The sequence below is a fragment of the Onychomys torridus genome, chromosome 8, assembly GCF_903995425.1.
Source record: "Onychomys torridus chromosome 8, mOncTor1.1, whole genome shotgun sequence".
NCBI lineage: Eukaryota > Metazoa > Chordata > Mammalia > Rodentia > Cricetidae > Onychomys > Onychomys torridus.
Window position 1 is genome coordinate 34880459 of NC_050450.1, and position 14658 is coordinate 34895116.

At 41.2% G+C, this 14658-nt stretch overlaps 1 protein-coding gene and 1 long non-coding RNA gene across 2 annotated transcripts in view; both read right to left on the reverse strand.

The window, feature by feature from the left end:
- Positions 1-1970: 1970 nt before the first annotated feature.
- On the reverse strand, positions 1971-7079 carry LOC118590125. The gene is made up of 2 exons (XR_004945711.1): positions 7043-7079; positions 1971-3508 (listed from the first exon to the last, which is right to left on the reverse strand). It is a non-coding gene; the product is annotated as an uncharacterized LOC118590125 (long non-coding RNA).
- Positions 7080-8149: 1070 nt separating this feature from the next.
- The window catches only part of LOC118588635 (T-cell immunoglobulin and mucin domain-containing protein 2-like), a 29521-nt gene continuing 23012 nt past the window's right edge, over positions 8150-14658 (reverse strand). Inside the window, exons 6-9 of the mRNA XM_036195206.1 lie at positions 12874-12942; positions 11577-11626; positions 8615-8729; positions 8150-8187 (exon numbers count right to left, since the gene is read on the reverse strand). Of these exons, the coding sequence (XP_036051099.1) occupies positions 8150-8187; positions 8615-8729; positions 11577-11626; positions 12874-12942 (272 nt within the window). The remainder of the gene's footprint in view (positions 8188-8614; positions 8730-11576; positions 11627-12873; positions 12943-14658) is intronic.

The following is a 14658-nucleotide window of genomic DNA, read 5'->3' on the forward strand; positions in this document are numbered from 1 at the left end:
GGTGCACAGGTAGTAACGAGGGCGTTGCTACAGTCACAGGCTTCATACCCTTTCCCTACACTGTCCTCACCCATTGTTGATATTGTCCTGTTTCATGTTGTGCATTTTATGTTCTTCTGCAGGACTTAACCGAGACATCCTGAAAGCACCCTGTCCTGAAAGCACCCTGTCTTCAGTCCTCTCCTCTTCCAGGATCCTAGAACAGTGGGTTTTAATCTCAGCTGCACACATCAGTCATCTAAACTGAAACACTCAGGACACCAGCAGCTGATATCTGACATCCCAGTTACTGGGTCAGTGGGCAGTTCAGCTCTCCAGGTGACTCAGCTGAGCAGCCAATGTTATAAACTACAGGTCTTGAGCCCTTGACATTTCCCCAAACTTCTACACTCTCCTCCAGGGAATCACAAAAACAAAGTAAGATGAATGTATAGAAGAGAATAATAAATATAAAACATGGAAAAATTTTAAAAAATTATATTTATAAATATTATAGATTTATATATTTAAAATAAATAAAATTAAGCAAATAAAATAAATAAATAAAAATCATAATATTACTTTTAAACCAAATGGTAGACCACCATAACCCCTATACTGTCATCACCTCAAAGCCAGAAATTTGGTCTCAGCTCTTACTGAACACAAAGTAGATAGGGCGAAGTTTCCTATCCCATGTCTCTTCTTCAAGAGGCTCCTTCTTAGACTTAGATAACCACACAGTCTGTAGATTACCATTTTCCTTCCTTTCCGTTCTGGAAACCTACTATAATAACCAATATAAGATGCTATGTAAATAATTTACCTTTCCCCTACTGCCCCATACCCAAACCAAGCTAGCTTAGAACCATGCTGCTGAAGCAAATTCTGATATTCACAGTGTGTACTAGAGAGCAGGTATAACTCTTTAGTATATTAAAGAGCTGTGTTTTCTGAGAGTGAGACTCCTCCCAAACAGATGTGCTCCTAGGTCTCATTGAGACCCCTCCCCCCGCCCTGCCCCCAGGGATTTAGATCTTTCGGGAGACATTCCCTTGGCTGCACATGCCTTTGGTTTCATCTCTAATATCACTCTTTCCTAGGGACAGTCCTGAGACTGGGCTAAAGCTGTTCCCTCTGACATAGAGATTCCCTGCAGCGCTGTCACTCAGCAGACAGTACTAGCAGCCACAACTACAGGGTGTGATTGGTTCTCAGTGGGGAGACTAGATTCTAAGGTCTCTGCTCATCCCTCATGCCAGTTTCCTAGTCCCATATGTCATGATTGAGAAGCTAAGTGCTGTCAGGACATCCTCCCCTCAGAATGAACCAGCAGATTGATGGACCAGAACTGATGTCCTTTTCCATCTATTCCCTCCTGTCCTGCAGCTTCTGAGGAACTAGACTTCAGAAATGGACCCTGGCCCCGGTGCTGAGAAGACCCCAGTTCCTAGTGCCTGATTAAATCATGGAAAATTTTAACCCAATATACCCATGTCCTGTGAGCCTACACATAGTAAGGTGGAGATGTCTGGACCAAATGAATTGGTGAGCTTGAAAAAATAAATGTGGGGTCAGTTTTCAAAGTGAAGAAACAGTTTCTGTTAGTGAAAATGCACACAGCTAAGTCAGACAATTACTCAACATCTCATCTTCTTTTCTCTCATATTTATGCACACAGCTCGCAGAGAAGGACTGCTTCTGTTGCTTCATAAGATGTGTGAAGTTTCATAAAGTTTAAATGTATAGTCAAGATAGGCATGCCACCGCATATTTTAAATCCCAGAACTCAGAATTCAAAGTCAAGAGACTCTCTGAGACATTGAGAGCAGCCTGGTCTATATAGGGAGTTCAAGGCAACCCAGGGCTATACAGTGAGACCCTATCTTAAAAAAAGTATAATTGTTAAGTTATTAACAACTTCAGCAGATTATAAGTAACAAACACAATGGTTTATTGAAATTTAAGGATTAAAAGAAAATTCAATAAAATCAACAAGACTGATACTTTAATGGAATATTAACAAAACTCATCTTGGATCTTTCTATCCATCCTCTCAACTGATGATTTTTTTTCTATAGCATAAACAAAACCACAAACACCAACTATATCAAAGGGAAACATGATTATTTAAAGATGTATCAGACACAAAGTAGATTCCTGGTTGTGAAAATATAAAAATCATTGACTCAGCTTTAACTCAACATCAGCAATTACTACAACATCTGCTGGGGTTGTGATATGCATTCTGGAATGTTTCCACTGCTCAAAGACTTCTCACCAGTAATCTCTCATCAATGACCACTGTCCACCAAGGTAAGTGTGGACATGATAATAGCAAAAAGACATGGAGGTTACCCTGTTCTTCCTCCTCACAGTTAGCATTGGAGCCCATATATACGAACTGTTTTCCACTGAGTCCCACATGCTTTCACAGAATGTCACTAGTCACCATGCTCCTGAGTTCACGCAAGATTTGGAAATGCTAGGTGGGACAGCAGACAGATTTCCAGACCCTTTCATGGCTATAAGGCATCTCTAGGAAGACTGAAGAACAGAGCAGACATCACAATCTCAGAGCCCTGCAGTCACCAGACAGGAATCAGGAAGGAGGCAGATGAGAGGACTATGGTCATTTCTGCATTGTCTCCTTCCAGCACCTAATTCAGAGTCCAGTGGGTGAGGACAGGACACTGAGCACCAAGTCAGACTGCAGTGGAAACAGCACTGATGAACTCAGTCCTTGTCCACTATTTTCTTCCCTGATGTCTGCCTGGTCCATTCTCACCATGGCAACCTCTCCTAACATGGAACACCCATCCCTATCTTAAGATCAACCACATCATAATGCATTGTATTTCCAGAGCACTGAGAAAGCACAGCCAACTCTAATGGTGACGTTAGAGTTCCTTCTGTTTATCTATTAGGAAATTAAAACCTGCGTGTGCCAATGACTTTTCCCCTTGGGGAGGGGAGGGAAAGTGACATTTCCAATTACAACAAAAAATTTAACATGATCATCAAATACTTGTAAATTCAGGATGCCCCTCCCACCTGTGCTTACTTTTTTCTTTTTTAACTTTTCAATCCCATTTCTTTTTTATTAGCTTTAATAACCAAGGCAGCAGTCCATTTCCTATATTATTGATGATTATGTTCATCAAAGGAAACACAACACTCTAAAATGTTCATGTTTGAGAGAATGCACTGCAGTGTTTGGAGAGACTGAGGCAGTGTAAACACAAGAATTACGATGATGTTAACAGTGAGTTTGAGTACAAACAGCTGAGGGTTGCCCTTTCCACCACTGCTGGATAAACCGATACAAAAAAATAGTCCAGAGTGTTTGCACTGTCCAGTCTGGTTGTTGTCTTTCCAATCTCAGGCAGAAGCCCCTCCGAGGGCCACTGGGACTCATTCTGTAGGGTAACAACTGTCTTCAGTTATATAGACATTGTCTTCAGCTCACAGCCACACAACCACTGTGTTCTGTAAACCTCCATTCTTAGAGACACGGAATGCTACCAAGCTGCAGAGAGAGATGTTGAAGAAAGAACAACAGGTAACCTTTCAAGTCTGAGCAGAACTTTCATTTATGATGTATGCTCAGGACTCTAGGAGCCCCATTCACAAAAACTGTAACAGTAAACAATGCCACACAGGACCCTAGCAATCCACACAGGCCCCTAGCATTAAGTAGTGGAAAAGATTTTTTTTCTTGCTTTTTGTTTTTGTAATAAGCATCAGATTAACTAAGAATTTTTTAAAGTAGCTCATATTGGAGTCCTTCAATATACTAATATAATAAAACACAAAAGTGGGAAATTTAGAGACACATATCTAGGCATCAAACCAAGGTACCATATCAGGATGTTTATTTGGAACTGGGCTAGGAATTGGATGTCTTGGGTATTTACTTTGCACTGTGATAATTTAGAAAAGGTTAGGAGAACCTGTGACCTGAGTGAGATCCCTAGAGTCCTTGGAAATGCAGAAGGAAAGAGCTCCACAGTGTTGTCCTCTGACCTCCACAGGTGCCATGGAACCTACACACACACACACACACACACACACACACACACACACACACACACACACAAATCATGCACACAATAATACAAAGTTTTCTTTATTTAAAAAAGAGAGTTTTGAAACCTACATAGCATCTAAATCCTCTGACATTAAGCATGAAGTAGAAAAACATGTCAAATAACAAAGCAGTGTCTTTTCATTGCAGCTAGGTCTATGGCACAATTTCAAAGACTACTGCATGACACACATTCACAGACGTCACATGCACACAAACATCAAACACTGGACTGAAAGGAATTTGGGGAGAGCACTGCAGGTGTTCACAGCTGGCCCATCCCAGCAGCTGTGGGAGGGGCGTCACTTGCAGAGCTCATCCTGTGCCCCTGTTAGTCAGGGTAGGCACAGTGGACTGACATTTGAGCTTCTAGAACTCATGAAGGGGCAAACCAGAGACAAAAACAGAGGAACTCAGGGGTGATGTTTTGACACAGTGTTGTTTTGTCGTTTGTACACAGCGGCCATTTCTACTACTGAAATGCAGAACCAACGTGAGCATCTCCAGTCGGCCCTGTGAGGAACATGCCTGTGCTGAGAATTACACAGAACAAGAGAAATCCAGCTCCACTCTGCCTGGGACAGTCACACATGTAGGGAGACAGTGGAGGGTCAGGACACTCCTGAGTCAGTGTGATAGAACTGACAGAGAAAAGTCATGAGAGAATGCCCAGAGTGTGTCATGGAGTGGTTAGTTTGGTTTTGTGGCTTTCTTGCTTGCTTTTGATTTATTTGTTTATTTGTTCATTCGTTCGTTCATTCATTCATTCATTCATTCATTCATTCATTCATTCATTCATTCATTCATTTGGTTTTGTCAGGGTCTCACTATGTTGCACTGGCTATCCTGTAAATTCCTACATAGACCAGACATTCTTGGACTCATAGAGACTCACTTGCCTCTGTCTGCTGACCTGGAATTAATGGTGTGAGCCTCCTCACCTGGTGTTCTTTACTTAGTTTTAGACAGACTGTTGCTAGAAGTCTGGGCTGCACATTAACTTACAGTACTCCTTCCTGTCTTGGCTTACTGAGTGTGGAGATAACAGGTGTGTGCCAGCTCCCCCAACTCCCCCCCTCTTCTTTATGTGTTGTGTTTTCTCCAGTATTTTCTTTCATATTAAGTGATTAAAAAGTAACTTTTGGTACCGAAGAGATGACTCAGCAGTTAAGCATGGTCCTTTTACAAACAGGAGAATTAGAGTTCAGATGCAGGCCCCCAGGTAACAGGTAGAACATCTCCTGCATCCCTGTAACCCAGCACTGAGGAGACAGAGGCAGGAGGATCAATGGGGCTTTCTGACCTTTGCAAACAAACAATGTGAACTGCCGGTTCAAGGGAGACTCTGCCTCAAAGGACAAAGTGGGGGACAGAGAAGGACACTCCCTGTCCTCCACTGGTCTCCCTGCAGGTGTACTTGAACACATTCATGCCTATCCTCTCCGTGTCCTGTCCCTGTCCCTGCCCCACCTTTGCCTATCCCTACCCCATCTTTCTCTCTCATATATACAAATAAGAATCTTAAATTAAATTTTTGAGAAAAAAAAGATACTTTACTAACAGGAACAAGAATTATAGACTAAAATCATGCTGTGTTCTTCTAATTCTTAGGATTATTTCCATTCTATATTCAGAAAGTTAATTCAATTTATGTTTTATATATATACATACATACATACATACATATACATTACCAGTTAGATTTGTAAGCATGGGATTTGGAGGTTGAGGACAGTGTAGTGTGACCTCATATTTATGGACCTGTTTTTGATCTATAGGATGAGGCTAATAGTAGTTCCTACCTTATAGATTTATTACTGTGAATGGAAAGTGTGATGGACACTTATTAAGAACTATCCATGTCAGGCAATTCTAAGGACCTGACACTGGACAAGGCCCAGTCTATGGCTTGGCTCTTGTGCTTAAGCTATGGAGGCAGTCTGAAGGACATGGAATTAGATTGAAAGGCATGGTCCTGTGGACAGCCAATCTTTAGATAAATTAAGAAGACTAGATCGTTATAAATATGTGGCACAGGGGAAGTACAGGGGGGCTGACACTGGAGATACTAACAGAGCTCCCCAGGTATAGTAACCTGAGGAGCCTGCAAGACAGACAGGAGTGTAGGGAGTGAAGGGGGCTGGTGTACAGTGTGGAGACACTGGCCATACCACAGTTCTGTTACACTCTGGCATCCTCAGAAATGATTTTCCTCTAAAACTTCTGCTCCCTTGGGCTTCCTGGAACAGCCCACCTCCTAACCCTGTCATCCTCACCACACTTGCCTAAAAGCACCTAAAAGGATCTTTCTACTGGCTTATATGCCCCAGGAAGCAAAACTTAGAACTCAGCATCTACCTATAAGAGATGAGTACCAAGGGCCTTCTGTTCCTGTCCTACCGTAAATGCAGGAAATACGGAATGCAAAAAATATCCATGAGAAATGAGGGCAACAAGAAAGGGACTCGCTAACCTTTATATTGGGATCCAACGTACAGAATGGGGACCAAGCATTGTGGAATACACCTGTAATCCCAGAACAAAAGAGTCTGAGGCAGGAGGATTGTGAGTTCCAGGCTGGCTTAGGCTACATAGGAAGTTCCCGGCCAGTCTGGACTACTTTGTGAGCCCTGCCTCAACTCAACCAACCAATCAATAAATCTAATAGTAAAGAATGATTTAGTTACAAAAGAAAGCATAGAGATCTAGGATGTGGTGGTGCACACCTTTAATTCCAGCACTCAAGAGACAGAGGCAGGGTGATCTCTGTGACTTTGAGGCCAGTCTAGTCTGCAGATCGAGTTCTGGGACAGACAGAGCTCACAAAGAAACCCTGTCTCAAAACACTAAAAAAAAAAAAAAAAAAAAAAAAGAAAGAAAGAAAGAAAAAGAGAGAAAGAAAGAAAGAGTGAACACAGAGAGACATTCTCAAGATTGTTGCTTTAAAAAGAATCAACACAATCCACACGAGCTTACCTTAGAGACCCCGACTTCTTTTTCATAAGGATGTACCCTAAATTGGGTTGGGAAGAGTTGGGATAAATTGAAAGGAAAAGTGAACATGTGGTCAGAAACACGCATGATATTTTCTCCTAATCAAGGATATTGTTTCTGTTTTTGATTGAACCGTCCCCTGGTAACTTTGTGTAATTCCTTCCTGTACACTGCAGGGAGAATATTCTTTTCATTCATTGTCTGGGATATTTATCCACATGGCCTAATTTGATAGAAAGAGATTGGTAAATTATTGTTCACCAAGACAAACAAAGAGTCTGGATTCTTTTCTAATGGGCTGCTAGAGGACAAGACTGTAAGGGAGGAAAAACAACTTTGAAATAAGGAAGGGAACACATTTGTGGAATTTTATTCAATTTCTATGTAATTCTCCCTTTTAGACATGCTCTGATATGAAGCCCAGGCTAGCCAGAATTGTAGAATGCTGATATTATAAACACAGGACATTAGATCCACCTTAAAAAATCACTTTGAATGAACACCTTTGAAATAATTCAAGGGAAACATCTGAAATCTGATAGCCATATTCTTATTCCCCACTTTCTGTGAAACAGTCAAGAATGGGCTCATGCATGGTGTTTTGTAAAGTCCATGGCTGAAGTTCTTACACAGGGAATGGACTACACAGAGAGAAACACTGTGTACAGTTAGTTGCACAGCTCATGGAAAGGGCCATATAGGCCTGGGTGCCACCTTCACATAGTCTGTTGAGCATTAGTCAGGGGCACTCAAATAATGTCTCATTTGCCTAATCTACTAAACATGTTCCAGAACATTCAACAGCATCATCATGGGAAACAAACGAGGTCCCAAGAGTAGGAAAGAAAAGAACACAAAGGTCTTACAGTGACCTAAAAAGAAATCTCAAGTCCATCCAAAACCTCTTGTGGCATAGTATTTTTTTTTTTTTTTTTGAGACAGAGTTTCTCTGTGTAACATTCCTGGCTGTCTTGGAATTTGATTTGTATACCAGATTGGCCTTGAACTCACAGGGATCTACCTGCCTCTGTTTCCCAAGTGTTGGGATGAAAACTATGAGCCACCACTGCCCAGCATTATTTAATTTTTTTATGGAAAAGATAATGTTTCCCTTTCGATGGCAACAACTGAAAGACAAAGGACAGAGTTGGGAACAAGAGTGCAGCCAAGCACTGCAGCCTATCCCTGTAAGCCCAGCACTTGGATGTTGGAGGCAGGAGGATCTGGAGTTGAAGGTCATTCTCAGCTACCTTATAGTGTCTGTACCAGTATGGAATACATGAGATCAAATTTTACAGAGTAGGAATCTTTGGAGACATAGCAGCAATGGTTCAAGATCACTTAAAAGAGCACTCACCAGGTACCAGAAATCACCTACAGAGTTTTATGGGTCCTAACACATTCCTTGGGGAGTAGATGTTTACTATGTGTGTCTTGGATCTAGGGATATGGAAACCATGTGAACTTAAAACCCCTGTGACATGTGCACTTGCTAAAAAGACAGTCAGAGGACCCTGGTTCTCCTTCTTTGGGGACAGTTGTGAAATTACTTACTGGTGACAGCCAGGGTGCACACAAACAGCAGCAGCAGCAGCAGGACAGCCATGGAGATGCCCACAAAGAAGCCATTAGTTGTGTTCTTCTGCCACTCATGTGAGAGGATCGATTCCTAAGGAAACAATAAATAAAACAACAGTAGCAATAAATAAACAGCAGTAAACACAGGGGCAGCAAGTGAGAGGAACAGAAAACACGTGCTTGACCTTAACCTAGACTCTAGGTCCTAGAGCTTCGTCTCTCCTGCTCTGTGGCTAGTCTGGAATATGAGGAAGACACAAGGATCTGAGGAGGTATCTGGTAGTGGAACTCCAAGACAGTGTGAATTCAGCGTCTTTGATGATGTTGGAAGTGTATTCTGTGTCGCTCGAGGAGATTGCATGGATGGATAGATACATCAGTCACAATTCTAACCTCATGCTTAATGTGGGTTCATATATCATGTATGTGATTATGTTTGCTTTAATAGTCAGTAGGACATTCCCTATATGAATCATTCTATGATATTAAAAGAGAAAAAAAGAGTAACCCATCTCTAAGTTAACTTGCTCTCAGTGTGCTCAGCTCTTGGTCTGGTCTTCCATCACAGACCCTACTTGTCATGTAAATGCAACTCAAGACTCCATATCTTTATAAACATCTAATACCAAATGGTCAGTGTGGAAACATATACACACAAATAGCATACTGACTAGCCAGGTTATATTAAATTTTTAGGGATACATATATATTAAATATGAATATATATAATATATATCATACAGTTTCTAGGCATATATTAACAATTACATATTACACATTAATATATTGTACATTATATACTTATATAATATACAATATATAACATATTAAATATTATACTGTCTTTAGTAAGTGCATATAATATTTATAATACATAATATTATAAATTTTATATTAAATAATATATATTATATGAATTAACTATTAAAGGAATAGATACCATGAATTGGAAAGAAAGCAAGGAGTGAGTACATGGAAGGGTTTGAAGGGAGTTGAGAAAAAAAAAGAAACCATACAATTATATCTAATAACTTTCTAAAAAATAGTAGGAAGACTCTGCTCCTGGATGCAGCCTGATAAACACCTTGTGACCAGACAGAAATGCAGAATCTCCCCTAGTGCCCTGGTGTAGGTGACCAGGGATCAGCACATACTGGAATAAGCAGGAGACAGGCTGGGCAGCAGGTGAAGCCCCTCTAATGGCTTAGCACTCATCTACCAACCCTAAACTGAGCCCATGGGATGGGTTTTATTGCCAGGAAAGGAAGGATCAGAGACCAGATCTTTGTCCCTGTATGAGCCCCATCTCTGGAGTCACAATCCCAGCTCTTCTTCCTAGTCAGGGAGACCATGGACAAGTTAGTTAAGCTCTGTGAGCTCTGTCTCTACATCCTCAAACAACCTGTTCAGTAGGGCTCTTGGGAAAGGGATTCTCAGGTACTACCTGACAAATGGTGTGGGGATATAAAGTAATGTTTGTTGGTTTTGAGAGAGGGTCTCAATGTATCCCTAGGCTGGCCTGGCACTCACGAGGTATCCATTATGAACTACTGATCCTCCTGTCTGCACCTGCCTGAGTGCCTGGAACACAGGCACGTCCACTGTGCCCATGTGAATATTTACTTCATTTTATTTTCCTGATTATGAATGACAACAATGGCTATCCTTTTTCATTCATCTTCAAATATTTTTTCAACCTTTTCATGGATGGAGTCTTGGAAGTTGATCTACAGGTTCAAGATATAGGATGGTTTGCTAGGCATGCGGGTGTACACCTGTAATAGCAAAACTTGAGAAGTAGAGACCCAAGACCCCAGACTTAATGATCCTTCTCATTTCCATAGAGAATTCAAGGCCAGCCTGGTCTCCAGGAGCAGGAGACTAAAAACAAACTAAAAACCTAGACACAAGCACACAAATGTATCTCTATGCAATGTTCTCAATGCACCTAGAGCCAGATTGACAGCCTCAGAATCCAGATGTTGCTATTTCTTGTTTTGAATTTAATTCTGAAGTATTTCTTCTTGCTGATAAAGATGACTGCACTGCAGTTAACCGAGTTCAGGTGCAATTTCACCATGCAAGGTTGTGTTAAAAAACAGCACAAGTCTGCTCAATTAGCAATACTCTCAACACGGCATGATGGTTTCTGATACTGCACTAGGATACATAAATGTGATATGTTAATTTATTCCACTCTAGTTAGCTCATTCTTTTTTTAACTTTACTTTTAACCATAGAAATTCTCATGCTCTGTATGCTGGGTGGTGGTAGCACATGCCTTTAATCCCAGCATTTGGGAGCCAGAGGCAGGCAGATCTCTGTGAACTCAAGGCAGCCTGGGCTACAGAATGAATTCTAGGACAGGCTCCAAAGCTACATAGAGAAACCTAGTCTCTGAAAAAAACAAAGAAAAGAAAAGAAAGAAAATCTTAGGTTTACTATGGAGAAATTCTAGGGAAAAAAATCATGCAAAATTAAGAATTTCTAAGACCTTCATAGGTTAGTTATGTGGAGGTTTGTGTGAGGAAAAAAATATCAACAGTGGGCTCTACAGAGAATGGTTACTGGATAGAAAAATAACTTTAGTGGACCCTAGATAAACTTGAATTCAAACATTTTATATGTGTCAACATCTTATTTTCTTTATTTTATATATTTATTAATTAATTTTTTTATGTTTTTTTAAACAGGATCCCATTATGTAGCCTAAGTTCCCTAATGGTCTAGACTGGTCTTAAACTTCTGATATCTTGTTTTAATGTCCTGAGTCCTAAGAATAAGGAAGATACCACTATAAGTGGCCCCTTTTCCTTTCTTTTTTAATGCAAATATCTGAATTAATTTTACATTTTACAGACGGAATTTTTAAATATAATTTTTTCCCAGATGATATACAAGTTAACATAGCTAATAAATTGGTGAGGAATATACTTACAGTGTAATTATTGCATGAGTCAGGTGAGGATGTCACAGTGTTCTTCGAATCTGCTCAACATGAGGGAAAATTAATTATAATTACAAGAATTTAGATTTTATTTTCTACATCTGTAAATATTACCCACAAGGTGTCTTATACTGTGTGAGGTTTAGGATTTAATATAACAGAAGATTCACTGAACAGCAAGTTTTGAACATTTAGATATTTGAAGTACATTGGAAATGTCTATTTTACAACAAGTAATCTATAGTTTTCATTGTTTCTCTGTCTATGTATGAAACACAGAATCCTCTTTTTGCTGATATCAGACATATAAAAGATTTGTAACATCCTGACAAGGAGCCCCTTAACTGCATTATACAGATGAAGCAGCAGACATCAGATGCCTCCATATTTCTAATTTTAGCAAATGGCAGACATCTCTGCTTGCAAAGTACACATAGTGCTACAAAATGAGCGGAAATGCTACAGTTAAATGGGAGTCCCAACTACTGTTAAAACTGGCCTACCTAGCATGAATAATGTTAGATGACCCAGAACCTTCCTCATTTTCACATTACTGTGCTTTCATGTTACTCATTGTGAAAGCTTTTCCAAGGAGCCAAAGGTAATGACTAGGTTTAGGCAACATCTACAGTCTAGGCTGTTTTTTGACTTAGGCCCTTAGGAAGACCTTCCAGGAATAATCCTGTGGAACCTGGTATTTCTAGCCCCTCTCTCCCATTCCTGAATGTAAGAAATATTCCTCAGAAATCTACACCACAACATTGTCTGTAGAAGAAAATTATTCAAATATATTTGCTGTAAATTACATCTTGGAGCAGGATTCAAAACCAACAGAAGCAGGAGAGATGAAGGTATTTCTTAGCAATCTCCAGAGACCCGACTTGAGAGCCACCACATCACATGTATACTCAGGTAAAGAAACCTAAGTGCTCTGCATGGAGAAGTCCATACATGTGCCTCAGTGTGCCCTATTCCTTTCCTAAGCATCTCTCTTCCTAATGACCAGGTGATTAGGATCTGAGTTAAATATCTTCATCACTCCACCACGATGACTGTCCCTGACATTCTTTTCTTCTGAGAAGCCACACAGACTAGTTTGGCCTGAATGGAGGAGCTTATGGAGACAGGGACCAACTGAGGATGCTGTGGGGAGGCAGAATGGAGCTGTGTCTCTGTCCCTGCCACCACTGACAATGTCAGACCTGTAGTGTTGCAGAGGGTGCCTATTCTTCACCAGCTTCATCAAGATCTGGACCTTCCAAGGGGATAAGGGAGGAGACCTTGTTACCTGCAAGAGGATAGGATGTGGTTTCTGTCACCTCAGCTGTTGTCAGATGTGGATAAATCGTAGTGGGTTCTGGAATGAGAACAACGCAAGAACTGTTTCAGCTTTGGAGTTTGCCCCACCAAGGAAATAGAAACAAAACTCACTGCCACCTTCCCCAGTGCCTCCCCGGCCTCTAAGCAGGAATGGCTCCTTCCTACCCATTTCTGCCTCAGCTGTCTCCTCTGAGAAATGTATCCAAAGATGGGCACTGTCTGAGCAAGTAATCGGTGTCCTAATATTCTGGACAGCTTTATCAGGATTCAGAATTGTCTCACACTTTCCATTCTAGACTCCTGAACTCCTCTGATATTACAGTTAATATTAACACATGGAGAACAGAACACTCAGTTAAGATTCTGATTTATCAAGACAAGGGCATTTGACCTTCTAGGAAAGGGACCTAAAAGTTTCTCACTACACACTTTGCTGCAGGTCTTATTCTTTTTATTTATTTATTTATTTTGTTTGGTTGTTTGGTTGTTTTTTGTTGTTGTTTTGTTTTCTTTTTCAAGACAGGGTTTCTTTGTGTAGTTTTGCACCTTTCCTGGAACTCACTCTGTAGCCCAGGCTGGCCTCAGACTCAGAGATCTGCCTGCCTCTGCCTCCCAGAGTGCTGGAATTAAAGGCATGTGCTACTACCACACAGCTGCGCCACTACCGCACTACAGGCCTTATTCAAGCCCAAGATATCCACACTTCTTTCCATGGAGATGAGCTCACTGAAGAACATGGAATAGACAGGCCATTTTATCACTGAGTTCTTCTCAAGGTAGCAGCATCACTCTGGTGATTAATCCTGTCTCTCTCTCTGTCTCTCTGTCTCTGTCTCTGTCTCTGTCTCTCTCTCGTGGTTGGTTGATTGTTGGTTGAGTGACAGATTGAGACCAGGTCTCCTGTCCTCCACCCATTCCTGTACTAAGAGTGACTTCCTGTGTTTCCTGACTCCTCCTCCATCGCTCACCAAAGGCTTCCATATGGAGCACTCTAATGCAGCCTGTGTTTCCATTTTCTTCTGGGCTCCCTGCTTTGTTCTCACCCACAGCTCACTTCACCTGCAGAGCTGAGCACTTCCGCTCAGGGAGTCCTCTAAGTTCTTCCCCTTTTGGAACAAGGGAGGATCTTGGAGTAAGTTGGTTGTGGCCAGACTGGAATACCTAAACCTGGGCTTCTCATGGCCTACCTCACTACAACCTGATCCTTACACTTGATCAACACCCTCCTGTTCTGCACTACTGTGCTGTTTTGTCCTGACACTCAAGCATGTGAGAGGATGTCCTTCTGAACTACTGATAGGACAACCCAAATGTCAGACGGTCACAGGTTACCCAATTCAGTTCTTGGTAAAAGGCCTCATGAGATTAATTTCCTTCCCAAGTCTGGGTCACTTTCTCCTGGTCTTACAACCTCACATCCTATATTCCATGAAGAGTAGCTGGGACAACTAGGATGAGATAAGATGTAGATGTGAGGATATGTGTCCTTTGTACAGTAGCTAGAGTGTTTGCCCTCTCCCTGGACAAGACAGTCAACCCTCAACTGCAATTCTTTAGAAAACTAGCAATAGAAATATAAGATTATACTAAACACCTCCCAGGAGGTCATCTGGGCTCATGGCCCAATATTTCTCTTCAATCTCAGTTTCCCATGAAGTAAAAAACCTGTCCATGTTCTCCAAACTCAGTTCATGAGCCCATCCTCTAAAGCAGGCAGAAACTTAGTGTTGAAAAGTTCTGTCAATCCTGAGAG